Source organism: Anopheles stephensi, chromosome 2 (assembly GCF_013141755.1).
Source record: "Anopheles stephensi strain Indian chromosome 2, UCI_ANSTEP_V1.0, whole genome shotgun sequence".
Lineage (NCBI taxonomy): Eukaryota > Metazoa > Arthropoda > Insecta > Diptera > Culicidae > Anopheles > Anopheles stephensi.
Genome location: NC_050202.1, coordinates 6,410,074 through 6,436,294, shown reverse-complemented (window position 1 = coordinate 6,436,294; position 26,221 = coordinate 6,410,074). Strand labels below are relative to the sequence as shown.

Genomic DNA, 26,221 nt, shown 5'->3' with positions numbered 1-26,221 from the left:
CCGGCGGTTTTATTGTTCGGAATATTGGGTCAGGAGAATCCGTTCAAATGGTGAAGCTAATTATGGACAATATGGGCGCCGTAGAGTGGAAGCCAAACATGTGTTAGCATTCGGACAATCCATCCGAATGAAAAAGCGCTTTTAGACGACAGCAAGTTTCAGCTGTCGAAGTTGAAGTCGGCGTCTGTCCAAAATCATACATTTTCAGAAAACGCAACGCTTGACACAGCTCAAATGGCCAAATTATCTTAAGCAGTCAATTTCGGCACGCTAAAGGTCGCTGATATACTGCGTCTTTTGCAGTAGATAAGCAGCGTCATAGTTCCTCGTAATCTTAACCGGGCCTTAAGCTGCTTAAGCTTCGTACATCGAGCTGTTAAAGAAAGTTTTTATGTGCTATTTATTTTCATGGAAGGCATCTCTTTCGGGATTTCAATCTGCTGATCATCTTCCGAACTAGAATTGTCGGATATATCGATTGGAGTATCGATTATCTCGCAGTCGTCTTCGTTCGTTCTAATTTAAGCACGCTCTGTATAAAATGTTCCCGATTTGTTTACACACTTTCAACACATCTTTCCACACAATGTTTTTTTTTTTCTGACGACGCATGGCAGAAAGCAATGTCCTATTGACATAATCCTGTAAACCAACAACTTGAAGGGCCATCTTGCACTCTTCCATAAAGCATAAAGTTCCATGAAGTACCGCATGCTTTTTAATAAGCCGCATAGCTCGGATGAACGCTATGCACGGTTTATAAATAAGCCTCATAGTTCCATCGAGTTCCAAGTGTAAGTAGAAAAGCTTCATAGTTCCATCAAGTTCCACGGGCTTTTTAACTTGCCTCAAAGTTCGGCGGTGGTACGTTTTTTCTTTAAGCAGCCCTAGAGCAGCACGATAGTTCGATTTCATTATTTTTGGCTCTTTGGGCAACCACGAGAGGTCTCGGCCTGCCATTTGTGGCTTTCTGTGACTTGATTTTACCCTTAGCAAAGTAATCAGCCCTGTGTAAGGGGAGACGGTCTTGGGTGGGATTTGAACCCCGGTCCTGCCGTATGAAGACCGGCGCCGCTGTCGCCTCGGCCACCGGACCGCCTCACACAGGGCCACAGGAGCACTTACAACTGCCTTAATGTTTCAAAGCCGTTTAAAATTTTCAGCAATTTTTTAAGCGTCCACAAAAAAGACATTTTCCGACTTTAGTAACTAGAACAATTTCCGTGTGTCGTGTACGGGCACCAATGAAATTTCAGTAAAATGAAAGTTAAAATCAAACTTAACAATGAGTGAAACTTGCATCCGTCTAAAATGCGCTTATAGTTCATGATTTGCTTTGGGGAACACCTTGATCGGAGCACCTTTTTTCGGAAACCATTGAAAAGGCCAATGAAGTTTAGTCATCAGTGATGGCTATAAGAGAAGGGATGACGTTATTTCTATTCAATTAGGAATCGCAGAAGGTAAAATACTGAAAACGCTGATCATTTTTCTTTTTATCACCACCGAGAATAAGTCAATTTTTTGGAACATACCCTGCCCTAGTTCATTGTGAGGCTCAAATTAAAATACAAATTGCATCTCTTCAAGCATCATCCTCAAATTAATTTTCGCTTACTTTCAGCGAATTTAAATTCTCATTTGCCCAAAACCCAGCACCGCACGCACTCATTTATACGCGTTGCACTGTAAGCACGCGTGCGGTCGGGAAAACGAACGTCGCGCGATGGCCGTCGCCGCCGCGCGATTATCCTTCTCCTTTGTTTTCCCGGTACATTCGTACGCAGCGTACACAGCGTACGTTCAAAACAAACCCCTTCGGGTGGAACTGTCAAAGTCAGCTGTTCCGTGGAGGGGAAATTTTCAGGACGAGTCGCGTGTCCGCGTTCGCTGGTTTTGTAAACAAACGACTCGCGCGCGTCCATTGTGCTGATGGCCGGGTGAATGTGTGAAGGGGAAGTTTGTGTGGTCGGGGCGTGCGCAAGGAAAGACGGGGTGGATGGAAGGAAATATCGATTTTTCACTGCCAGCCTTCATTTTGGAACCTGCGAATCGCATACTCTAGCGGGCGTTACGGTAGGGACGCCCTCGTCAGAAAAATTGCATTTTTCCTTTAGTCCCCTGAGTGGTGTTGATTGTTGGTTAGTGATTGTTAAGGATAAAGGACAGCCACGCCACACACACGATGGAGTTGTACGATTCGGCCCGCTACGGATCGGTGTTTAACAGCATCTTCCTGTCGACGGAATCGTCCGACGCCAGCGATACGGCGCCAGGAGCTGCAGGATCGAAAAAGGACACGAAAGCGAAGCTGCTGCTGGAACCGAATCTGGACCGGTATGAAATCGCCTCGAACGCGTCCCGTTTTGCCGTGTACCATGCGGTGCGGTCCATTGTGCTGGAACGGGAAACGACGGCACGGGGCACGATTTCCTCCATGCGGATAATCGATACGGCACTGGACGAACCGAAATCCATCGGCAGCGGGCAGTCGGCTGGTGCGACGCAACGGGTGCCGCAGATTGTGCTTGCCGGGCTGGACAGTCTGTACGGTATAATAGCCGAAACGCGCCAGAGCCAACCGAGAATAGCGACCAAAGCGCTTCGTTCGCTGTACGACATACTGCAGGGTAAGGATACACGACAACAACAACAAAAAAATCCTTCCAATTTTCCCGGACGCCATTTTCTAACCCCATTTTTCTTACCTGTATGTAGGGCAAGATCCGGAAGGAATGCGGCACGAACCGGACGCTGTGTTCGGCCCTCTGTTCGACTTACTGCTGGAACTGTCCACCATCAACAGTGCTCCGAGTGCTGCCAACGGTGCCTGGTCATCGCTTGCCTGCTCGACACTGCTGTCCCTCGCCATAGCGAAAGGCGATACGGGCCGCATCGTACGTTCGGTGGCCGCCATATTGATGAATTCGGTGTACGGTTCCACGAACACTAGCACCACCGCCGGTGGCTCTGTACAGATGCCGCAAAGTGTCGCAAAGCTGCAACGTACCATATTCTCCATGGCAACGGGGCGTGCTACGATTGCGGACTACTTTCGCTGCGGTGTACCACGCGGCAGTTTGATTGGCGAGTTTCGACTGCCACTCGAGTCGTCTGCGGTGCATTCGGTTGCGTCCGATGGGAAGTATCTGTACATAGTGACGGCGAAAGGTTTGCTGAAAATTGGGTCCGGGTTTAATGGTACGCAGGAAGGGCTCATATACGGTGCGGTTACCGTAACGAACGCGAAAAACGAGGTGCCTGGATGGATCGGTTATTCTGGGGTAAGGATTAGAAAGTGGAAACGAGAGGTTACGGTACTTACGAACACCCTTCCCACTTTCAGGGCAAGTTGTATTATGGCCGCATCAACAAGATGGCGGTCAACAATGGTTGGACGTTTCAGCTGTACGATCCAACAACACTAACCGCCTTAGGAACCGTACAGACGGCACCGATACCCGCCTTTCAGCGTCGCTATGGGCAGCTCTTCTCCGACGGTGACGCCATATGCTGGCTTGGTGCCGTGTCGGACTCCATCCGCGATTCGACCGATATGGACGATCAGGAAGAAGATATCCTTGTGGTGAAGCAACTCTATCCTCCCGCGCCCAGTTCAAGCACTACGACCGGTCCCTCTACACAGAATGATCCTCGGCCGGAGCTGCGCCTAAAGTTGGCTAAAAACCGATACCACACGTACGGTTGGGCAGCGTTTGAGGAAGATCTCGTTGATAGCGGGAGTTATCCGCAACCGCCGGCAGGATTAGCGCCACCGGTGCTGGACAGTAACCCGACCGGTGCGGGAATACAATCGATTTCCTGCGGTAAAGAGTTTGGCCTGGTGTTGGTTGACGATGGGAAAGTGTTGTACTGGGGTCGTGGTACTGCATTGGGCCTCAAATCATCCGCCAATGTGGCCGGAGCTATAGGATGTGTGATGGGCGCCCCGAAAGCTACCGTTTCGATGAAGCTGAATGAGCTGACGGCACTGCCGAAGGGAATCAGCTGCTTCCGGCAGGTTGCTGTGGGTCATGAAGCAAACCACGGACTACTGCTGACCGCTGACGGGACGGTGTACTTTACCGGTACGGCGAAGCGTGGCGAGGATGGTGAGCTGGCCAAGACGAACCGCCGGCAGCCGAAAGCTATCAAACCGAAGCGGTTGAACAAGCTGGACGGACAAACGATCACGTTCGTTGCCTGTAATAACGGTAAGTGAGGGATACTGTGAACATTGTTCACCCTGTACACAGCTCAAGGGTTCAGTTTAAATCTATTGAACTTTGTTCTCTTTGCAAAGGTACTTCGGCATTCGTGACGAAGGATGGCAAACTCATCATGTACGGCAAGGACACCAACTACTGCGAACCGAACGGCGTTGTTGGCGGATTGACCGATGTCGTTATACGGAAGGTTGCCCTCGGGAAGGCACATTGCGTAGCGGTTGATGCACTGGGACAGCTGTACACCTTCGGGCTCAACAATAAGGGACAATGTGGTCGAAAATTTCAACGTGAGCGAAATGGTAGGTAGATTTTAGGCCCTTTGATGTTCTCTCTACCCTTCACTTCAACCTTCTCTCTCTCTCGTAGTGGATGAATTGATGACCACCAATACAAACAATCAGTCAACCCCGGGAACGTTACCGAACGGCGGCACTACAACGAATCAGCCGAACGGGTTGAGCACAACTAGCGCTACATGTAACGCTTGTCACTCCACACCATCCTCCGTAGCTAGCGCTGAACCACCGGCAGCTGCGAGTGCAAAGTGCGGCTGCGGATGTGGATGCTGCTGTCACTGCGGTAACTCCGGTGCCGGCGGTACTGCAAACCCAATCTCTTCCACCGATCCGGATACACCTCGCATCGTTCCGGTTCCACCACAGCGCGTAGATTTACCACACTCCGGCAACGATCCTAGACGACCGCCGATCGTAACACAGATTGCCTGTGGCCAGCATCACTCGTTGGTGCTTACCGCTGCTGGTGAAGTGTACAGTTTCGGCAGCAACCAGTACGGCCAGCTAGGCACCGGGGATCTTCAGGCACCACCCGGCGGACGGCCCCATTTGGTGCGGTTTCCGAACGGTGCCGGGACGGTAGTGTCCGTTGCTGCTGGCAGTAACCATTCGGTGGTGCTCACTAGCCGTGGCGCTGTCTACACGTTCGGTAACTATCACAAAGGGCAGCTCGGTCGTGAGGCTCCGGGTGGCGGCAGGTTGGAAAGTGTGAGCGATGGAAACTTCTTCTGGCACTGTGCGCCGGTTGCGATCGATTCGTTCGGGCCGGGAACGGGTCGACGGGCGTCGTTTATCGCGGCCAGCGGTGATCAGACGTACATCAAGGTGGAGGAATCGCTTATCAATGGGGCAGCGTTGGCGAAGTACAGCGTAACGGCGGATCGATCGACAATTTGTAAGTATAGCTAGCTCATTTGCCACTTTCTGGGAACTTGAAGACGGAATGGAGGAATGACGCCTGACTAGGAGAGTCAATCTTAGCCTATCACCTAGTAAGGTGCTTTCTATTGGACGGACTCGGTGGGAAATGACTCCATAACAATGTAGGACTCTTGGCCCAAGTTTTGTACTTTTGTACGGGGCAGGACCGGGGTTCAAATCCCATCAAAAGCCTCCTACACTACACGTACGTAGGGCTGACTACTTTACTACGGATAAAATAAAGTCACAGAGAGTCAGAAACTGGCAGGCCGAGAGATCTCTTGGTGTTGTAGTTTAGTGCCAAGGAAGAAGAGAAAGGCCTTCACAGAAATCTCCAATAAAACCTTCCGTCCTTTTACAGTGCTCATCCCCAACAACCAGTCCCATTTGGCTGGCTCAATAACGATCGATCGTCGCACCGGACACTGTCGTGCGCACCGCATTAACCAGTTCGATGCACGCGTCGAGCTAACCGGTTCCAGCATGACCGTGAAAGACGCATATCGCCGAAATCGTTGGCATTTTTCATTCACACTTGATCCGTTGTTTAATGTGCTGTGGGGTTACGATGCCATCCGGAAGCGCATGCTGATCTTCAACCCGATCGCATCGGAACTGTGCCGTCGCAAGCCGAAGCGTAAACATCCACCACCGAACCAGCGTAGTACTGGCCACGAACCGGCCCAACCGTACCAAACGGACGGTGACAAGAGTGATCAAGCTCGTTACGGAACGCACGAGACACTTTCGGTGTTGAGCCCCGAAATAGCTCTGCCACAGCGATGGAGCGGTTGTGAAGTGCCTCGGTTTCAGCTTGCGCTCAATTTGCTGGCCTGTTTGGATGTGCTGACTGAAGCTACGGAGCGGCTAGGGGCAACCGGTCAGTGGCCCCCGTTCGAGCCGACGCTAGATGGATCAGCTACCGGTGCTGGTGGGTCCTCATCATCGCCACTGGACGGGAATGTGAATGTGAATGCATCGGATTGGTTTACGGGATCCAGAAATGGTGGAGCGGCTGGTAAGTTTTGTTACAAATTTTCTCAGCAGCTTTGCGTGATTACTATCAACCGATTGTAGCGTTTGGCAGCGGAAGCGGTCGACAGGTGAAGCTTTGCGATCTTGCTCCCGAAGACGATCCGCAGGAGGAAGATCTTCCCGAACATCGGTCGGTACTGCTAACGCCCACCTTCGGGTCGGGCAGTATCGACGAGGAGGTACCGGTAATCCCCATGCTGAATCGTTGGAACATTGGCAACGCGGAAGCAGCAAGCAATGGCTTTGCGGTCCCGAACCTTGCCAGCGAGAGCAGATTTCCGTTCCGTACTGGACGTGCTAAGGGACCAACGAACGGAGTCGCTACGGCCAATGTACAGTATCGACGAAAGAAGGCAGGTGCCGGAGGTTCCAGTGGAGTTAGTGGCACTGGTGGTGGTAATAGCCACACGCTTAGCAGCTCCTGCACGGAAGACAGTGCGGTGACGCTGTGTCCCATCTCACGTCGCTTTGCGACGGGTGTTAATCGTGAAACGTTCGAATCGCTAACCGCGTTGCTAAGCTGGGCGTGGAATGCGTTCCGTAACCTTTCCGGCGAGCAAAAGAAGGGTTCCGGCGGTGGAATGAAAACGTTCACTACCAATCCGATGACTACGAACAATGCTGGACTGATCGGGGAAGCAAAGGTTTGTGAGACAGAGAGTCGTTAATTAAAAAAATGTATTTTTAATTCCATTAAACGTTCTCCTTCCACTTTCGCACCACACACACAGCTCATCGTTCGACTGTCGTTCATCTGTCGAGTGTGTCTCCGTTTGTTGCGTCGCTACTTGAACGCCATTTACCATCCAACTGGATCTCGCTCGAACGAGGACGATGCTGATGCGAACATCGACGATCAATTGCGATCAGATTTTGTAAATCCCTTCGGTACGCCCCATCAAGCTACCTGCTCACCGATGTCCTCGTCCACGGTTCATCCGATGGCAGCTTCGATGTCCGGGAATCATCAGTCATTGGCGATGGCGGTGGTTGAAATTCGTACGCTTCTGATCGACATCTTGGCCGACCGCGTTACACTCCCCGTAATGGAACGTACCATGAGACGGCGAGTATGCAAAGCCAAGCGCGAAGTGCTGGCCGAATGTCACCGTACCTTCGTGCGGTGTTTTGACATATTTTACCCAACGCCACAGTTGAAATGGGAAGTCCTGTGCAGGCGGCTGCTCCTGCTGCGTGAAGCAGACCCTGGCGGGATTCATGTCGGGGTAAAACCGCACGTAGACCGTTACCGCTACAGTTACGGTTCGTCAAATAGTGGTAGTACCGAACGATGCTCGGGGGGTCGTCTACTGCTGAGCGCAATCCTTGCCGGGCTCTGTCAACCTTCCGTTAATCTGCGTGTTACATTCTCGATACTGATGGCCCCGGCACAATCGGCACCGGGTGCAGCAGCGTCATCCAGCTCCAGCCGTCCGCAGTCGACCAGCTCGGGAGCGCTAATGATTTCCCGGAACCGTGACCTTCTGGCTAGTTTGATCGAACAGATGACAAGTACGGTGGGTGCGTCAAATGCGGCAGATACTGTGGGACAATCCGGTGGTATTTCGCATCTGCCCGACTGGCACTTCCGGGATGTGCTGGAATTGTTGCTGGAGCTCGTTGCGGATCCGGTGCGCAGAAAGCTCGATCGAATCGGTCGTCATCGTCGGCGGGGTAGTAGTAGCAGTGGCAGTAGCAACAGCAACACCAGCAGTGCAAGTAGCTGCCGCAGTAGCGAAGGTGTCGACTACGACTACGAGCTCGACGATGATGAGGCGACGGATTTGGCAGACGGTGGTGGTGAGCCTTTCGCACGGGATGATTACGATAGTGAGCACGTGGCAGACGGAGGCAAAGGATGGCCTCGCAACGAGTATCTCGCCGAAGGTGACAGCGATGGAGAGGATGATGATAGCGAGCAGGACGAGTGTCAGGATGACGATCAAAATCAGGAGCGACTGCTGATCCGTAACGGTTGCCGTCTGCTGGCGAAGCTACTGTCGGAAATCATTCACCATGGATGTGATCCGGTGGATCGCGAGCGGGGTGATCGTGGCGATTCGGAGGAAGCGGCTCAACAACCCGCAACGGATCTGATGGTACCACCGCTAGCACCGATGGGTGGTAGCAATCGGCTTTTCAGTACGGGCAGTCGGTTCGGTAAGGTGGATCTGGGCAAGACTTGGAATACGGGCAACTTTGGACCGGACGCGATTGCATTTACCGTAGATCGGTCGGGCATTTCGATTGTGGGCGCATGTGTAAGTGGAACCCTCAGCATGTCTTTATCGAACATTGTTTTAACGCCGCAGGCTTTTTTTGTTGCTTCCCTCTCCAGGTTTATTCCGGTTCGGGAAGTTACGAGTATCAGCTGGAACTGCTGTACGACAGTCATCACTCTACCCATTCCCATACCTACTCCCATTCGCACCGTTGGGAAGTGCTGGAATCGATCGTTGGATCCTACGATCAAACCGCCGTACGGCAGCATATGGCCGAGCTTCGCTTTAATCGCGCCGTGCAGCTGAAGGAGAACCATCGTTACGCTTTACGGCTGTGCAGCCAGGGTGCGCGAACTCTTTCCGGCGATTGCGGACAATCGTCGCTTCGTGGACCGTGCGGTACGGTAACGTTCCGTTTCTATCCGTGCGATTTAAGCTTCAACGGTACAACACCCGCTCGCGGGCAGATACCGGCCATCCTGTACTACTGCACACCGGCAGGAGGCACCTCAGGATTTCCGCATGGTGGGATGAACGTTGGCAGTGGCCGAGAGTTGGGCAACTGTCGAACGCAGGCACGTGATCTTGCGCTGGAAGTAGCCCGCGCAATCGTTGGTCGCTGTAGGGAGCTGCTAACCGTCGCTCACGAGCTAGCACTGTGGACATCCGCTTCGCCGGGAATGCGTGCACCATCTTCGTCGGAAACGTCCTCAACGCCTTCGTCATCTGCCTCGTCCGGGGTGGTTGGTATCGGGGGCGCTAGTGGTGTGATTGGAGGTGGTGCTGCCGGTGGCGTGGTTGGTGGAGGTGTTGCCATCGACTCGGAACACAACATAACACCGATCGAGGAACACCTAGACGTGGGCTCGACAGGTTTGGTCGGTGTGATCTCCTCAAATGCAGCTGCTACCACGATTGAGCGTACGCGTCGAACGATCGGCAAGGTGCTCCCGAAAGGACTGCTGGAAACGCTGCGTGGAAACAGTGGTAGCGCCGGAGCAGGCATTTCGGCCGGAACTCCTTACGATCCTTACGAAATCGATTCCGCGTCAGAGGCGACGGTGGGTGGAGTTGTTAGTGGTGGTGCCGGTATCGGAAGTGCGGGAAGCGGTGGCGCCGAAAGTGGAAGTGGCGGTGGAATGTCGGCAGCCAACGGTAATGAAATGGAGTTGCCGGCTGGTGGTGGTGGTGGTGCTGCAATGGTGCTAGCGGTCCCGATTCGCAAGCGAACCGTTTGGGATCTGTTCCGATCGCGTGCAACTCGATCCCCGTCGGTCGTGAACTGTCTGTTCCGCTATCTGCTACCACTAACGCTCGCCCAGCTCGAACGCTGCATTCGAATGGATTTGAAGGTTTCGGTCGAGGTACTGTCGATGGTGCAGGAGATTCTTCCACCAATCACAGCGCTGAACGAATTGCGACGTCAACGACACGTCGGGAAGTGCTTCACGCATATGTCCAACAGTGGTGCGCATGGTGGAACGACGATCACCTCCTCCGCAACCAGTATGAACACGACCAGTCCACACTACTGCATCTTGGAGAGTGATCATCCGTACAAAACGGCAGGTCTTACCGCGTACCGCGTACGGTTTCCGGCAACGGTGCGTTGGATGTGTCTCACCTTCGATGCTCAGAGTGGTACGGTGCAGGAAGAAGATCGGGTGAAGGTTAAGATTCCGAACCGGCGCGGTGGAGAACGTGCCGGTAGCACGGGCAACGAGAAGGACTCTTTGGATGATTGGTGCACGGTACGAATGTATAACACTCCTTCGCGTTGGGCTTACGGTGGTCCGGGCCGGGCGATGGTTCTGCCAGGCCGGGAGGTTGAACTATCGCTCGAATCCTGCTCGACGTACGTCAACGAACCGAAACAGCAGTCGTACGGGTTCAAGTGTTTAGTGATTGGATATGAGAATGCAGATCAAGTACCTGCAGGCGAGCACGTGGATGCGCACCAAGCCATGGTGGATGGTGGCGGTGGAACTGCTGGAGGAACTCTGATCGCTCTGGAGCATGAGCTGGCACACCTCGGTGGACGTTGTGCTCGTAATCTTTTGCGCAAGGAGTTACGCTTCGATGACGATCCAGACGATCGATTGACGGAACCGGAGGCGGCCACACTGGAGCGCTATGGCAATACGCTGCTTGCGAAGGGCTTGATGGTACCGGATGCCATGCTGACTATACGCAATGCTCTCGACTGTCATCTGCCCGTGCTGTGAGTATACTTTTTGAATAAGCGTAACTTATGATTTATATCTTGCCTAGTGGCTTTAGAACCTTGGTCGTTCGAGGCCGGCCTCATTTGGGCTTTTTTCCCCCCCTAGTACATTGTAACTGAATATTCGATGAAGTCGGACAGTAGGGCATGCCTCACTTACTTTGTTCCGCACTCAGCTGCCGCTAAAAATCCGTCTTCAGCTGGCCGACCGTCTCGAGCTTTAGTAGTATCTGTGTTTCACGATAGGTTCTCGGGGTAGGGTGCACCAGATTTTGCTCCAGTAGTAACATGCGCCTTCGTTTACGTTGATGCCGCCAGCATAGTAGACCCACAACCACTGCCGTAACTATGGTAACTCCTAGCAGTGTGGCTAATACGATAACTAGCACCATATCGGGTTCCGCATCACAGCCCTCCTGGGAGCGAAACTGTTCCACCGATATGTACGATTCTGGATCGTTGCGTCCCGTGGTGGCAAATGGTTGCAGAAAGTAGATTTCTGCCCATGCCGGGTATGACACGTTGGTACTGTCGCATGTCGCAAGCTGAGCAATGCGAACGCTTTCCAGACTTACGGTGAAGTTGCGTGGAAACACTAGGAAGGTGTGTGCCTCGGATGAAGCTGTGAATGTGTCGATGAGGTTGCGCTCTAGGAAGATGGCTGGCTGAGCATTCCACGCCGAATCGTTGGATATTCTAATACCTGCAATGCGAAATTAGTGTGGACGATCACGAACCAAAACAGCTTGCTGTTGCATTCGAATAGTACCTCTCAAAAGGTTGGACGATAAAGCGCCAAACGTATTGTCGGTCAAACGTATTCGGCTCTTAACTTCCAGCTGGAAGGCTTCGTCAGCAATCGAGTCGTTGAAGGTATTTCGTTGGAGAAGGAGTTCTTCAGTACCTGAGGTAGAAATGCAATACGTTTTAGCGTAAGTTTACCATCATACTCTCGCTCTTTCAATACGCACTGCTCTCGGTAATAGCCGCCGGATGGATGGTTTGCAGAAATCCAGAGTCCATTATCTGTATCGAGCTGCTTACGATGAGTCCCTGCCAGGCTTGAGATGTCCAAGCCCCGGTCATCGTCACATTGCGCAGATGCAGCTGTTCTATCTGCGCGCGCTTGAAGGAGTGTCTTGCAAAGTGGCCAATTACGCTATCGGAGAAAATAACCTGCTGAAAGCGTGTGCTGATCGCAAGCGGCCGGATCACTCCGATGGTGGATGCACTGAACAGCACCGAACGTAATGCCGCACCGTGGAACACATTGGCCGGAAGCTCGTCGAGCTGGCAGCGTTCAATGCTGAGCGTTATGGGTCCCAGCATCGGGTGAGGATCATGTGGGTTCACCTGCTGCCCAACAGTTTGACTACCACCGCTTTCGAAAGCGAACGATTCCAGCGTCAACTGTTCAACGTTGACAAAGCGTATCGTTCGTGGGAGAAATCCGGGTCGGATGGAGCGGAATGTGCCGCCCGGTACGAGCAGCTGCTGACAGTTGACTACGAGTATATCGGTGGCCACGGTAGTAGCTGGGAATGCTGGCAGCACAAAGGCAGAGCTGCGTAGCTTTGGCTGACGATACAATGGAAAGACGTGAGTCATTTTTTAACACCTCAGCGAAATGGAAGCCCATGTGAAGGTTAGTTCAACATAGAGCGCGTACCTGACCGTACTCCTCCAGATTGCTACGTCGCTGTCGGACACTTTCGTGACAGTCACAGCGCAGCACCCGTTCCCCGATTCGGCCGTGAAACGATCCCCAGTCGTTTCCACTCACTAGCGTCGACTGTGAGTTGTCGATACGCTCACAATGCAACGGCTGGTGGACGATTTCTTCCAGCTGTTCCTGTTCGGCTAAGCCGCCTGGCAAACGCACGATCAAGAACGTTATGAAGAACGCTATGCAAAACCGACACCGACGTGTATGCTCCATTGTGGAGAGCGAACTACAAAACCTCGTCCAGACGTGTGTTCCGCGACGAACCTACCTACCGTCCGTGCTCTCTGTGCTGTGTGTGTGTGTAAAGAAGGGCTTTTTTCTTTCGAGAACGAACCTTGCGGATATGTTTTGATAACGATAGGTACCCATACCAATACACAGGCGCAAACGCAGCTTCGGAAGGTTCTGCATATCGTCGTTTCGTGTGCCGCGACCGTCTTGGCGCGATAAGATAACATGCAAACATTGACGCGGGTGTCGCGCTATCGTAGAATCTGGAAAAGTGATACCTACTCCCCCGGTATGATTCATTAAGGCTGTTTGTTTGGTTGTGTGAGTGTAATTGTATGTATGTTTTAAGCCTACTTTCGTCACATGAAAAATGAGATGCGAGCTTTTTATTGCTGAGTACGCTGTTGTTGCACGTTGCCGCCGCTACTGTTGCTGCTGCTGCTGCTGCTGTTGATGTCAATATCCCCAGCAAGGGTCATATCTTCGATGCGAACCGTTTGCATGCTACTGCCGGAATGTTCCGACCGGTTACCATCACTCCCATCCTCCGATGGTTGCTCCTCCCCGATGGTATCCGCCGGTTGTGATGGTGGTGGTAGTGGTGGTGTGTTGCCCCTAAGGGGCCGTTTCAGCTGTTTCATCGATATGGCGTACGTTGGGCCGCTGCTGCTTCCAGTACCGCTATCACCACAATCGTCCGCGGGACGAAGCATCGTTTTGCGTTCCGCTTCTCCGTCAATTTCGTCCTCGTCCTCCTCGTCGTCAGTGTTGGCCCGCCACGGTGCGTTGCTGCCGGTGGTCGGTGGTGGCCGTCGAAGCAGTATAACGTCCGGCAGGTTCGCTTCTCCACCCGTCGGGTTCCGCTGTACCGTAGCATCTCCAATCGCATAAGGGCTAATGAGGTTCCGATTGTCTATGATTGTGCGAGAAGAAAGGGACACAGTTAAGATGAGAAAAAGCCCTTCGCAATCGCACACTTACCACCATTTCGCTGCAACAACAGCTGATCGTGTAGAACCGGTTCGGAGTAGATACCCTCCGGGACGACCGTTGTCATCCCACCACCGTGATCTAACGGGGCAGCATAATCACCGAGCAGACCCACATTGTAATGGGCTATCGGGGCTCGGTTTAGCTGCAACTCATCGTAGATGTGGCCGAGCTCATCCACATGCCTATCACTGTTTGGTCTACCGGGCTGAACCGCCTCCGGTTCCGGTGCTGGTGCCGGTGGTCCAAGCTGCCGGAAGAGAATGTCATTCAGCGCCACGATCTGCGTTGCACTGATCTCGTGACGCTTGAGACTATCGAGAACGGTTCCGATTAGTCGTACCTTCGCCTGCTCCTCGATGCAACCACCGTTGAGCAGTTGCTGCATCGGGGCATTGATTTCGCTCCAGATTTTCTGATCGTACGCCTCCTTTATCCAGCCCAGTGCGCTCGCAATGATGCGCCTGTCGGCCGGCGTAAATGCACTTCTGCTGAGTGAGTTGGACCGGATCGTGCCCGACCGTGAAGACATGGTTTGGACGGTTGTCATGGTTTGGCGCGATTCGTTCGCGCTGCGCCGATAAAAGCAAACGGCGAGGAGAAGCAGAAACACGATAGCCGTAGCGGCAACAGCAACCCAAAGCCACAGCATCTTATCCATCAGGAAGAAGCCACCCTCGTCCGCGTCGTCCAGCGAGTCGATCCTTTCGAATGGAATCAGTGGCGGTGGTTTACGATTCGCATCCTCGCGGCTCGTGTACGATGAGCACTTTTTCGATCCTTCCTTTTGGCAAAACTCCATCAGGAAGTAGTGTACGTTGACCTGTCCCACGACACCAGCCTCGCTACGATTGAAGCAGTAGCGCAGACTGTCATCCACCTGGCAGGAAGCGCTGGACGTGGTGATGCTGGCGGATGGCAACGATTCCCGTTGAGCTCCAACGAGTTCCCCCAACCAGCTGCCGTACGTACAGTCGCACTCCCGGCCGAAATGGATGCCGTTGATGTGGCAGCTGCGTCCAAAGGTAAAACTATCCGGCAGCGCATTCGTGATGGTGTTATTGCCAAAGTGACAGTGGGCTCGCGTCTTGTCCTTCCGATCCCGCAACAGGATGCCACTGAACTCCCCGAACGAGTTGCCGGAAATCGTCACATTCTCCCATTCTTTCTGATGCAGCCACTCTTTCCCGGTTCGTATAATATGATTACCGGTCACTATCGTGTTCACTCCTGTGAAGGTAAAGGCACCGGCCGCAATTTCATCGATCCTGCAAAAGAAGAAGGACAGTTTTTTGAATAACAAAACCCCAGCTGGTTCCACTGGCCTGCCGCCAAACTTACGTGTTGCTTTCGAGCAGCAAATTTTTTAACCCGTTCCCATCCACAAATTGTTTCTCGATGCGCTGTATGTGACAGCTGCGGAAGATTAACGAATCGCACCACAATCGTTCCGTTACCGCTCGTTGGCGCAGGCTCGTTAGACGACAGTGGACAAACTCCATGTGCTCGATTTCGTTCGCATCGAACGCTTGCGGTACGATCTCACTAATGTTACAAAAGTTAAAACTTAACAGCCGAAAGGAAGCTCCGAGCTTTGGAAGACTTTCGATATTGGTGCGATAAATTTCAATCTGAAAACGAGAGGAGAGCGAAGAAAAGAAAGGATTTTTGTTCATTATTTCGTCCAACAGGTGTGTTTGTGTGTCGGGTACTACAATAGATTGCGATGGTCTTGGGCCACCTGGTCAGTAATCCTGGTAACAGTCATTCTAATAAGCCTGGCAAGCTTGTTCGGGCAACTCCAAAAGAGATGCAGTCACCGAATCTTCCCCAGTATTCTTGCCCCACAGTTAATCTGGCCCGTTTCATTATTCGCTTGGATATTTTAAAAATTGGGGCGGTCCGGTGGCCGGAGCGACAACGGCGCCGGTCTTCACACGGCAGGGCCGGTGTTCAAATCCCATCCAGACCGCCTCCCCGTACGTAAGGCTTGACTACCTTTTACTACGGGTAAAATTAAGACCCAGAAAGCCAGAAATGGCAGGTCGAGACCTCTCGAGGTTGTAGTGCCAAGAAAGAAGAAGATTTTAAAAATTATCCCACACACAACAACCCTTAAAAAAGCCAAAAATAGTAAATCTAAAGAAGACCCCCGTGGGTTGAAGCGCCTCCGGATAAGCAAAATAAACCGTCTGCCCCCCCCCCCCCCCCCCCCCCTTTCCTCACCCTAGACGATTTAGAACCAAGGAACGCGTTCGGCTCTATGTGAAGGTTGCTGACGTCCTGGATGAACACTTCCGCCTCGTGCACCGATTGGAATTCAGTCTTGAGCAGCACATCGTTCACGTGCGTGATGTTTAGCAGATGTGCTCCTGCAAACGGGATAGAAACCATGAATCAGAGACCGTGGTGGAATTGTTTTTTTTTGCCGCCAAAAGGGCGGGCGCGTCAAAATGATCTTACTGCACGAGATATTTCTGTTCATCACCAGCCGGCCAACGTGCGTAACCAAGATCTCCGGAAATTGGCCATTATTGTTGCACAGCGCACCTTCGTGAAATTCTACCACGGCGAAGGCCGACCGTGACTCACTGCCCTCGATCGAGAGATGGTTGATGTTGTTCTGTTTGAAAAAATCCTTCCGTACGGCCAGTTGCCCACCGCCGTGCAGTCTAATGTTGAGGGCGGTGGCGGCGGACGGTAGCAGCAGGGTTTCGTCAAGCACGACCGAGGCAGCGTCGAACTCGCAATCGACCGTTGCGAAGTTTTGGTTCGTACAAGTACATAGGTAGGAACAGACGGACACACTGGTGGCAGCGGCAATGGTACATTGGCGGATGGTCGCTATCGCCAAGATTAGCGCCCAGGCGGACCACCACCAACACGATTCCATCGCTCGCTTTTTTTGTACTAACTTTTGCACGGATGGCACCGATTTTGACCGATCGATCGATTGCGCGCTCCACCTGATTAGTGTCACATTTTCACTGTGCACGCCGCGTTAATCACTTAATCGCTCCTGAATGGACGACTATCCGATGTATCCGATGAGTAATGCGCGAGAGGGCATCAAGATTGCTAATAATCGATATTGGCGCTATTTGGACGTGTAGGCCGACTTTGTGGGGATGGGTTTTGGACACTGCTTCCGTGCTGGCAGAAGTAGTACAGCCGCAAACGGACGGAATTTCCGGTTGATTTCTTCGCACCGTTCACATCGACGCACGCACTTCTAGTTACGCACCGTACTTTAATTAAAATACCTTCTCAAGAACTACACGGTGCGGGGCCGCGGGGAGAACTTTTGAACTGTGTACCCGCTCTCCTAATTGTGTGGCCTGCGCTGCGATTTGACCGCAGTCTGTAGCGCTTGTTTGTAAACCACCTATCACTTAACAACCAATTAACGTCTAATCACACTGTTTGTGGAAGGTCCAATCAAGCGCAGCATATGAGAAATCGGCTCGGAGCAAAAGCGACGCAAAACAGGTTCTCCGGACCTGCGCCCAACGACGGGATAGAGCTACTGGCCCTTCCGTCCGAGCTTGTTCTCTCCTGCCCGATCTGGTGCTGCGTATCTCGCAGCAGCCTCTGAAATTTTCTCACACGCTGCTGCTGCTGCTGCTGCTGATCACCAAAACAAAACGAATGGTCGAGGTCTCGCGCAAGAAAAAACAAAACATAAAAATGACGGATGAATATGTCAGAAAAGTGTTGCAATCACGTCGGCCATGGAGGAAACGGTGCGTGTTTGTTCCTGTTGCTACTGTCCGCGGCTGGAGGAATTTATCTTTTCCTAAGCTTGTTAGATGCACGCACAACAAATGGTCACTTTATCAACTAAACAGGGTCACTTTGGCAGGTGCATCGTCGTCGTGTATGTGCCCGAGACGACGAATGGCCATTGCCGCACCCACTCCACTACAGAATAATCGCTACCCTGTCGCGGCGGTGTGTGTGTGTGCGTAGTTGCGTACTTGCACTCACTTGATGCTGATGATCGTGCTCACGCATACCACCGCACGACCGTTCTGTCAACGAGGCGCCCAAACAAAGGAGACGGTGTTGCGTGCGCAGATTGCACTTGCATAGGAGGGGTGAGAAAATCGATGCACGATGGTTTCGGCGTGGACATAATTGGATATTTCCGGTTTTTTTTCTAGTTGACTTTAATTCCATAAATGCTGTAAATTTAAATGAAGAAGATAAAAAATACATATTTCCCATCGCTTTGGTTATTTTTTAAACAAAACTCCTTTTTTTCTTGCAGGGAAAAGAATTATGAAAAACAGTTCCTGCGTGACTTCATCTACGTTGCGGCCGGATCACCTGGTGCACGTTTGGCCGCCTGGTTGCAGCCCGAATCCCGGCTAGATCCAAGCCGGTGTGAAATTAAGATCATCTCGCCCCAAACGCCACCCCTGCGAGCCGGCTGGCCATCACACTTCCGGCTGGAAACGCGTGACCAGTACGGCGAAGAAATATTTGTCCCCGGCATAAAGGTGAGAAAGAAATGTTACCGATAGAGAAATTGATTTTTCTTTATTTTTTTGCTATCCCCCAAAACAGTAAACAAAAACCTCTATTTTTGTAAACTCAAATTTCTTCTCTCAATTTTGAAAAACCCACACACACACACACACGCACAGATCGAAGTAAAAGCATCCCTGCGCCGTGACACATCAGTTAACGCAATCACGCCAAAAGTGTCGCCCGGTACACCGACCACCACCCCACCGTCCGTGCCGTACGAGCCAACGTACAAAGAGAAGGAGAAGAGCTGCCTGCAGGCAATCAGCGCCATGCGCCCGTATCACGGCTACTCGTTCGAAGAGTTGCGCCTGTACGCGGCAAACATGAGCAGTGCCAGCATCACGACGGCCGCCACCACGGAAATCTTAACGGCCAATGATTTGGGTAAAAATAAGTACGGCTTCGTCTGGACGCCGATGGTGGCGGGCGCGTACGAGCTGACGCTACAGATCGACGGTGTGCCGGTGGTGGTGGAGGATGAGGAAGAAATTTACCGACTGGAAGTGATCGACGCGGGCGGTGCTGGAGCTGGTGGTGGTGGTGGTGGCGGAGGTGCCGGAGGCACGTGTGCCGGCGGAAGTGGTGCATCCGGTGGTTTGCCGAAGATGCTTGGTTGCGAGAAGGGTATGCCGGGCGGTGGTGGGCAAGGCCTGAAGAAGGTACACCCACCGACGAAGCTGCGTAAATTCTTGGCCAAGAACTCGGCTGGATTACGCGTGCGTTTGCATCCGACGCTACAATCGGAACAGATCGGCGTGGTTAGACCGAATGGGATCGTGGCCTACGGAGATGAGGTACGTGTGGGATAAGTCTGTCTTTTGTTTATTACATTATTTTTTTTTGTTTCATTACAACCATGTTTAGTCAATAGTGATAAAAAATTTAAAAAGAAAAATATTTCGACCAGGAGTTGCATTAGCTTTGAATGGACCTTCCAGCGTAGACCTACCTTAATACAATGCTTACCTTCGCAGCTTGAGAACGACGACGGAGTTTGGGTGCGTCTGACTGCGGAATCGATTCGTGAGCACTGTCCTGCATCTTGGTTCCCTGTCGAAGCGTGGTGCCTGCAGTACAACCAACATTTGGGCAAAACCCTTCTCCATCCCATCGTGGACACTTGCTCAACGAAGGTGATGCTGGAGCATACAACTGCGAAAGAGGAACCATCCGTTGCTGACACGGTTGAGGACATCGAGGCGGACGATTGTGAGGGAGAGGGCGAAGAGAACGAAAACACTATAAACTATGGCGATTTCCGGAAGGCGGCAACCGCAGCTCTGTCCGAAGTTGTCGGCGGTGGAGCTAAGGCACTCCAAAAATGGTTCCACCGGTCGGGGACTGAAGGTGGTTCGTTTGTGGATGAAGCTGGTCAAACGAAATCACCTCACCATCCATCCGCTAGTCCTACACAGCAGCTGCAGCAGCAGCAACAGCAGCAACAACAGACAAACGTCCAGCAGCAGCAAGATCAGCAATCCTTCCACCAGCAGCATCTCCCAAAGCGTGCTCTTTCGCCCTCGGTAGCGGAAACACTGCGTGCCGTATTTGCGGCATTCCTGTGGCACGAGGGCTTGGTGCACGATGCGATGGCCTGCGCTTCGTTTCTTAAGTTTCATCCAACCATTTCGAAGACGGCTGGGATCGGAATCGGTGGCGCAGGACCTGTTGGGCATGGCACTCAGTCAGGCGAGCTGCCCATTCCGGCTGTGTTGACCCGCGAGCAGAAAGTGTTGCAACGCCACTCGGTGGAGTTTTCGAATGCCACGCTGGACGCACTGGAACGCAGCGGTAATCGTTGCATTATGAATCGAAGGTATCGCGCCATCGGTGCTGGGTTCTATATCCTCGATGGTGGTGGTGGTGGACCTTCGTCTACGATCGTTTCGAATACGGTTCCACCGGTTGCCTTGCGCTGTTTGGTACATCTGTGGGATCAGTTGGGTTCCAATTTCGTGCAGCTTGTAGAAACAAACTCCAACGACAAGCGAAACGACGATGGACACGGTGGGAAGGAGTGTGGCTCGCAGACAACAACGGCGTCGAGCACGGGGACCGTTGTCCCGCCGGCAGGTGGAGCACCGATATCGGCTAGCAAGAGTGGCTTAACTCTAGCAGCAACGGCCGGTGCGGGAACGACCACGACTACACCAGCACCTTCCAATGGTGCTTCTGCTCCGGACGGTAGTTACTGCGAACTTTGCCGCACCGTCCTACACTCAATTCCCGTGACGTATCACATGCGATTAGCCCATCCAGGCTGTGGACGTCCCGCAGGCGGACAAGGCTACAACTCCAACGGCGTGTACTGCGAAGGATGGGCCGGAGACTGTGGAGATGGTGGACATGGTGTGTCCAGCTGGTATCTACTGTGTGAAGCATGCCGTAAGCGATACGAAGGAACCACTCCCGTCCCGCTCGGTCCCGTCGGTCCTCAGACGGCACTGGCTGCAGCTGCGGAGCGAAGAAATGAACCACCACGGTCGACACTGCCCTCGGAGCTGTTTGCAATGATGAAGGAAAATGCTTTCTTCCTGCTGGATCTTGCTCCGGTAGAATCTTCGGCTTGTAGCGGCAGCACAGCGGGAAGTAGCGAAGCATCCCTTACGGAGGTAACAGACGCATCGGAATGGCCCACTCCGCCAGATCGACCCGCTTGCTTGGGAACGTTTGTGGACTCTGAAGCAGCCCAACAGACAGCATCTCGTTTCCCCAACGATGGTGGTGGCGGTGGTGGTGGCCCGGGAAGCTTTCTTCCTGTGACGGGTGGTAAGTTCCATCGCAGTGTTTCGATGGGACAGGGGGCAGGACCGTCGGTGGTACTACGTCGCCGACAGCGCCGTGAAGATGAGCGTTCCGATGCGAACCTCTTGAACCACCCATCGGAGAATCTGCGCCGATTGGTTCCGTTGGACGTTGGTGTGCCGGTTGGCGGAGGTATGGGGGAAGTGGGCAGCAACGGTGGCGGTACCCAGGTTGGGCTTCTTGGTCGACCGGCCATGGTATTCATCTTGGAGCGACACAATCTGGAACGGTTGCGTCGATTGCTCATACGCCAGTTGCGTCGATCGCTCTGCCACCGATACAGTCTGCAAGGATTTAACTGGCTGCTGCGACAGCTCACGGAACCGATCGGGCTTCACGACGTTATGTGGTGGTTTGTGTCCGCGCTTACCACCAGTGAGGTGGATGTCGATCCGACCGATGCCGATTCTGAGCTCGGTTTGGAGCATCCAGCCATCAGTTGCGAAGGTCACCTGGGACGTGGGATTTCTCGAGCCCTGCACGCCTACCTATCGACCGTGTCCGAGCTGACGTTGCACTTTCCACTGGGATCCCCGCTACAGCGGATGGCAGTGCAGTGCTTCGGTTTGCGGTTTGTACCATCCGATCATCAGTTCCTGCATCGGGTGAATGTTTTCGGCAATATATCGCGAATTCTCTCAAAATCTGAGGAGGAGGAAGAAAGAGCCCTCGAGACACAGTCGGTGCGTGATCATCTGCTGGGCGTCACCGATGAAGCTCCGATCGAAATTACGCTCTTTCAAGATGTTACCGATCTGTATGAGGTAAGCGATTTGCAGATCTAATGCTGAAAACAATTTTCTCAAAAATTCTACACTCTTTCTTCTTCTTCTTCAAGCTCACCGTATCGTCTCGCCCAGCACTCGCACAGGCACTGTTGGACAACTCGACCGAAACGTTCTGGGAAAGTGACGAGGAGGATCGTGGCAAACCGAAGACGATCGAGCTGATTCCAAGCGTTCGAGCAGGATCGTCGGCTCCCGGCTGTCAGCTAACGCTGATTGCTGTTCACGTGGACAACAGTCGAGACGTTGCGGTAGGTGTGACAGCCCGAGGCCATCCTACGAAAACTGAATTTTAACTTGCTTTTGCAACATTTGATTCCTAGTGCAAAGTAACATCGCTACTGCTTTACGGCGGATCACACTTGAACAGCGTCACAGGAACAGGAGAGCTATCTTTGCTTCGTACGATAGAGATCGATCCGGCGGCCTGTGCCTGGCAAACGGTTCCAATCTCGTCGAGCGGAAATTCCGGCGCTCCCGGAAGTGCTGCCAGTGGACACTACCGTCTAGAAATTCGAGGTCCCGACGCAACGCTACGCATTCGGCAGGTGAAGCTTTACGGAACGCGATCGGGAAATCCAGCAGCTTCAGCGGTTTCATCTGCTGTACCTTCGCTTCCAACACCACGCCAGGTCCAATCACGCCTGTGTGAACAGGAAACACTTCGCGTATTTCGCCTACTAACTGGACAAGTGTTTGGCAAGCTGCTGGAGGAAACTTCCACACTTATCGGTAATCCTGCCAATGGTGGAGCTGGCAATGGTGGCGGAGCTAACGTGAATACTAGCTCTGGGGAGGCTTGCAGTACGGAACTGTCCCCACTTCCATCACTTTCCGAATCCATACACGATCTTCGTGAGCATGCGGTCGGCATACTGTTCAGCCGCCGTAAGCTAAGCCACCTACAGAAGCAAATCATCGTACACGTAGTGCAGGCGATCGAACGCGAAACGGTGAAGGCACGTGACGCGTGGGAACTGCTGCTGAATGGAGAAGCGAATGTCCCCACAACATACAACGATGCGTACTGCTTCGAGATGCTCAGTATGGTGAGTTGATAAGCTTCAATGTTTAATACATTGGGAATTAACATCTCCATTTCTTTCGCAGGTCCTTGCGCTCTCGGGAAGTTCCGTTGGACGCACCTACCTATCGCAACAGCACCATCTCCTGAAAGACTTGCTGTCGCTTGCTCATACGGGTAGTGATCGCGTCCAGCGGCAAGTCACTGCCCTTATCCGGCGGATTCTTCCCGAGCTTCCCTCCGATAATGTTCCTCACACCAATGCGGACAGTGGCGTTGATACTGATTCCGAAGCGTTGCTAGACGTATTGTTAGCGTTAATAGCGAAATCACTCCAGGTGCAGGTTAAAGTAAAGAATGGCTCAAACGGAGGGCACCAGCAGCAGCAGCAGCAGCAACATTCACATCAAACTGCCCCACCTTCATCGGCCGGAACTAGTGTCGTTAGTTTGGCGAGTGTAACAGCATCCTCGCCGGACACTCTTACCACCGGAACTGGAAGTGTTAGTCGGCTGCAGCGCTACCGTTGGTATCTGCGTGGCTCGATCGCAGCTAAGCAGGCGGAGAGCATTATCGCTTTGGTGCGTGATATGGCCAGCGGTAAGCTGTCCGAACGGTGGGCTACCGCATGCCGGTCGGCTGTAGCTAGTTGCCTTTTAAACGTTACCCAACTCGAGGAGGAGTTCCGTCGCAGTGCGGATGCTTGCATTTGTACTGCCACGCTTTGGTTGGCGATGGCGGCTCTCTGTGTTATTGATCGCGAACAAATAGATCGGTATGTAGAGCGCGAAGGAGGTTTGTTGGGCAATAGTTGGAGTTTTTTTTTTTTGGTTGTTGTTTGCGTTTTTCAGACTGTCTTCCAACCAATGGCACCGACAATCGGAATCCAACCGGCCACTGTGTAGTAACCACGATGATGAGGTAACGTACGCCGTCCTCAACTGTGCGCTCTGTGGATCGCTTTGTGCGGATTGTGATCGGGTGCTGCATCTGAACCGACGCACTAGAAATCATCATCGAGCGGTAAGCTACTTCACACGATCATCAGAAAAGAGTCAAACGTATAACACTTCTTTGCCGATTTCAGGTGTGCAAGGAGGAACAGGACGCGATCCGTGTCGAACTGCACGAAAGCTGTGGACGAGCGAAACTGTACTGGTTATGGGCGGTGGTAGATTCGCGCACGCTCAAGGGTATGCTCGAGTTTCGCGGGCACGATCCGAGCGCCGGGTGCAGCACCGTACCGGTCACCGCGACCGGTGTTGGCGTGTGCCGTTTCTGTGGTGCTACGGGTAGCAGCGGTCTGCTGGCACTGGGCAACATCTGTCCCGATGCCCAGTGCCAGGAGTATGGTGCGGTGTCCTGCACCAAGGTCCACCCTCGCTGCGGGCACGCGTGCGGTGGCATTATCAACGAGGGTCAATGTCTGCCGTGCCTGGTGCCGAACTGTCAGTCCGAGGGTGGAGAGGCGGGCGGCCAGTACGCGGGCAGCAGTGTGCAGCCCCGGCTGACGCAGGATGGTGAGGACATGTGCATGATCTGCTTCACGGAAACACTCGGCACGGCACCGTCGATACAGCTGCGGTGCGGTCACGTCTTTCACTACCACTGCTGCAAAACCGTCCTTATGCGACGGTGGAACGGTCCAAGGATCAGCTTTGGCTTTGCGCAATGTCCGATCTGCAAGGTGGACATTGAGCATCCGTCGTTGGAACCGTTCCTGGCGCCGATCGTCGCATTGCGACAGGACGTCAAGCGGAAGGCGCTGATGAGGTAAAGTAAAGCTCACAAGACAGCTCTGATTCAAGTCAGACTTTAAAAACTTACTTAAATGTTTAGAAGACTTAAATGTGTCTCACTTGTTAAACTTCTCACGCATGTTATCTACATTACATTAGGCTTGAATATGAAGGACTAGCCAAAGCCGTGACTGCCGACGGAACCGATCCTACACGGTACGCAATGGAGCGATACGCGTACTACGTTTGCAGTCAGTGTGGCAAGGTAAACGAACACGACCTCAGAAAGGTACGTACGTACCGGCTTCTAATGTAATGCAAATCTGCATCTCTTCCACCAGGCGTACTACGGCGGCGAAGCACGTTGCGATGCCGAGCTGGGCGAAAACTTCAACCCGCAGGAACTGGTGTGCGGAGGTTGCAGCGATGTGTCCAAGGCAAAGATGTGTCCCAAGCACGGTATGGATTTTCTCGAGTACAAGTGTCGCTACTGCTGCTCGGTGGCGGTATTTTTCTGCTTCGGAACAACCCACTTCTGCGACACCTGTCACGACGATTTCCAGCGCTTGACCAACCTGCCGAAAGGCAAGCTACCGCGCTGTCCCGCAGGTCCGAAGGCGACCCAACTTACCGGCGAAGAATGTCCACTGCACGTTGTTCATCCTCCGACGGGGGAAGAGTTTGCGTTGGGCTGCGGCATTTGCCGCAATGCGCAAACGTTCTGAACGAGGGCGGGAAGGTGTCAGAATCTACCACAAGACCAAGCTTCTTAACCTTGCTACTACTGCCACTGCACATTCGGCACGCTTTGGCGCAATTTTTCCGCTTCTGGAATTTCGGTCAAAACCGGAGGACGATGGTGGTAGGATATATCAAATAACGAACGAGCCCACAATATACGGTGTAGCTAGGATACGAGAAGAGTAAAATTGCCGTAAGTAAACACACACAAACACACATTTTATACTCACACACACACATTAACCTGCTATGATTATACATTCTAAAGTAAGAAGAAAAACAAAATGGCGGACATGATCCTGTTTGCTGATTTCCATGATTATGAAAAGAGATTGATGAGTGATTTAAAAAAAAAAAAAACGATATCGTATCATTCCACGCGTAAATTGATATTTTTGTGTTATGATATTGAGCCAGCTAGATGCTTAAGAGCCTGCGATATTGCTTATGACCAGTTCCTTTTTGCCAAAGAATCTGTCTAGTCAATTTAATTTAATCTCCTAACGTAGTGGTCATAATATAGTCCAACAAGTCCATCCATGAGAACATTCACGAAAGCAAGCTAACCAGCTCTTCTAGGACATTCCCAACCCCTAATCGGCTGATTATTATGATTATGATTGGTATGATGAAATCCCGAATGATATTGATGAAACGTGGATATGATTAATTTTAATAAAAACAAACCATTTGCTAGTCAATTGTGCTACATAATACGCT

At 52.4% G+C, this 26,221-nt stretch overlaps 3 protein-coding genes across 3 annotated transcripts; 1 reads left to right on the top strand and 2 right to left on the bottom strand.

The window, feature by feature from the left end:
• The first annotated feature begins 2,000 nt into the window (after positions 1-2,000).
• LOC118506212 (E3 ubiquitin-protein ligase highwire) lies at positions 2,001-26,215 on the top strand. The gene is given in 19 exon segments (XM_036043030.1): positions 2,001-2,630; positions 2,719-3,285; positions 3,288-4,214; positions 4,304-4,528; positions 4,596-5,420; positions 5,808-6,464; positions 6,524-7,125; positions 7,213-8,742; positions 8,820-10,924; positions 18,145-18,376; positions 18,524-19,201; positions 19,382-21,976; positions 22,051-22,248; positions 22,321-23,046; positions 23,108-23,796; positions 23,873-24,044; positions 24,109-24,794; positions 24,920-25,025; positions 25,102-26,215. Coding segments are annotated over 19 exon segments (14,349 nt in total). The 5' UTR covers positions 2,001-2,185; the 3' UTR covers positions 25,486-26,215.
• On the bottom strand, positions 8,765-12,945 carry LOC118503456. Its single transcript, XM_036036731.1, has 4 exons — positions 12,597-12,945; positions 11,899-12,505; positions 11,697-11,831; positions 8,765-11,630 (listed from the first exon to the last, which is right to left on the bottom strand). The coding sequence occupies exons 1-4, from the start codon at positions 12,864-12,866 to the stop codon at positions 11,110-11,112; spliced, it is 1,533 nt and encodes a 510-aa protein (XP_035892624.1). The 5' UTR covers positions 12,867-12,945; the 3' UTR covers positions 8,765-11,109.
• On the bottom strand, positions 13,137-17,863 carry LOC118503454. The gene is made up of 5 exons (XM_036036729.1): positions 16,338-17,863; positions 16,101-16,246; positions 15,216-15,505; positions 13,866-15,142; positions 13,137-13,797 (listed from the first exon to the last, which is right to left on the bottom strand). Exons 1-5 carry the CDS (start codon positions 16,765-16,767, stop codon positions 13,271-13,273), a joined length of 2,670 nt encoding a protein of 889 aa, XP_035892622.1. The 5' UTR covers positions 16,768-17,863; the 3' UTR covers positions 13,137-13,270.
• Positions 26,216-26,221: the final 6 nt, after the last annotated feature.

Bases quoted from the DNA above. Each gene is read 5' to 3' on its own strand.
- LOC118503454 (XM_036036729.1), bottom strand. From the start codon at position 16,767: ATGGAATCGTGTTGGTGGTGGTCCGCCTGGGCGCTAATCTTGGCGATA. The intron at 15,506-16,100 runs GTGAGGAAAGGG...TCTCGTTTTCAG, and splicing joins TTGGTTCTAAATCGTCTAGG to ATTGAAATTTATCGCACCAA. The intron at 15,143-15,215 runs GTAAGTTTGGCG...CTTCTTTTGCAG, and splicing joins TTGCTGCTCGAAAGCAACAC to GATCGATGAAATTGCGGCCG.
- LOC118503456 (XM_036036731.1), bottom strand. From the start codon at position 12,866: ATGGAGCATACACGTCGGTGTCGGTTTTGCATAGCGTTCTTCATAACG. The intron at 12,506-12,596 runs GTACGCGCTCTA...TTGTATCGTCAG, and splicing joins ATCTGGAGGAGTACGGTCAG to CCAAAGCTACGCAGCTCTGC. The intron at 11,631-11,696 runs GTACTATTCGAA...TTCGCATTGCAG, and splicing joins ATCGTCCAACCTTTTGAGAG to GTATTAGAATATCCAACGAT.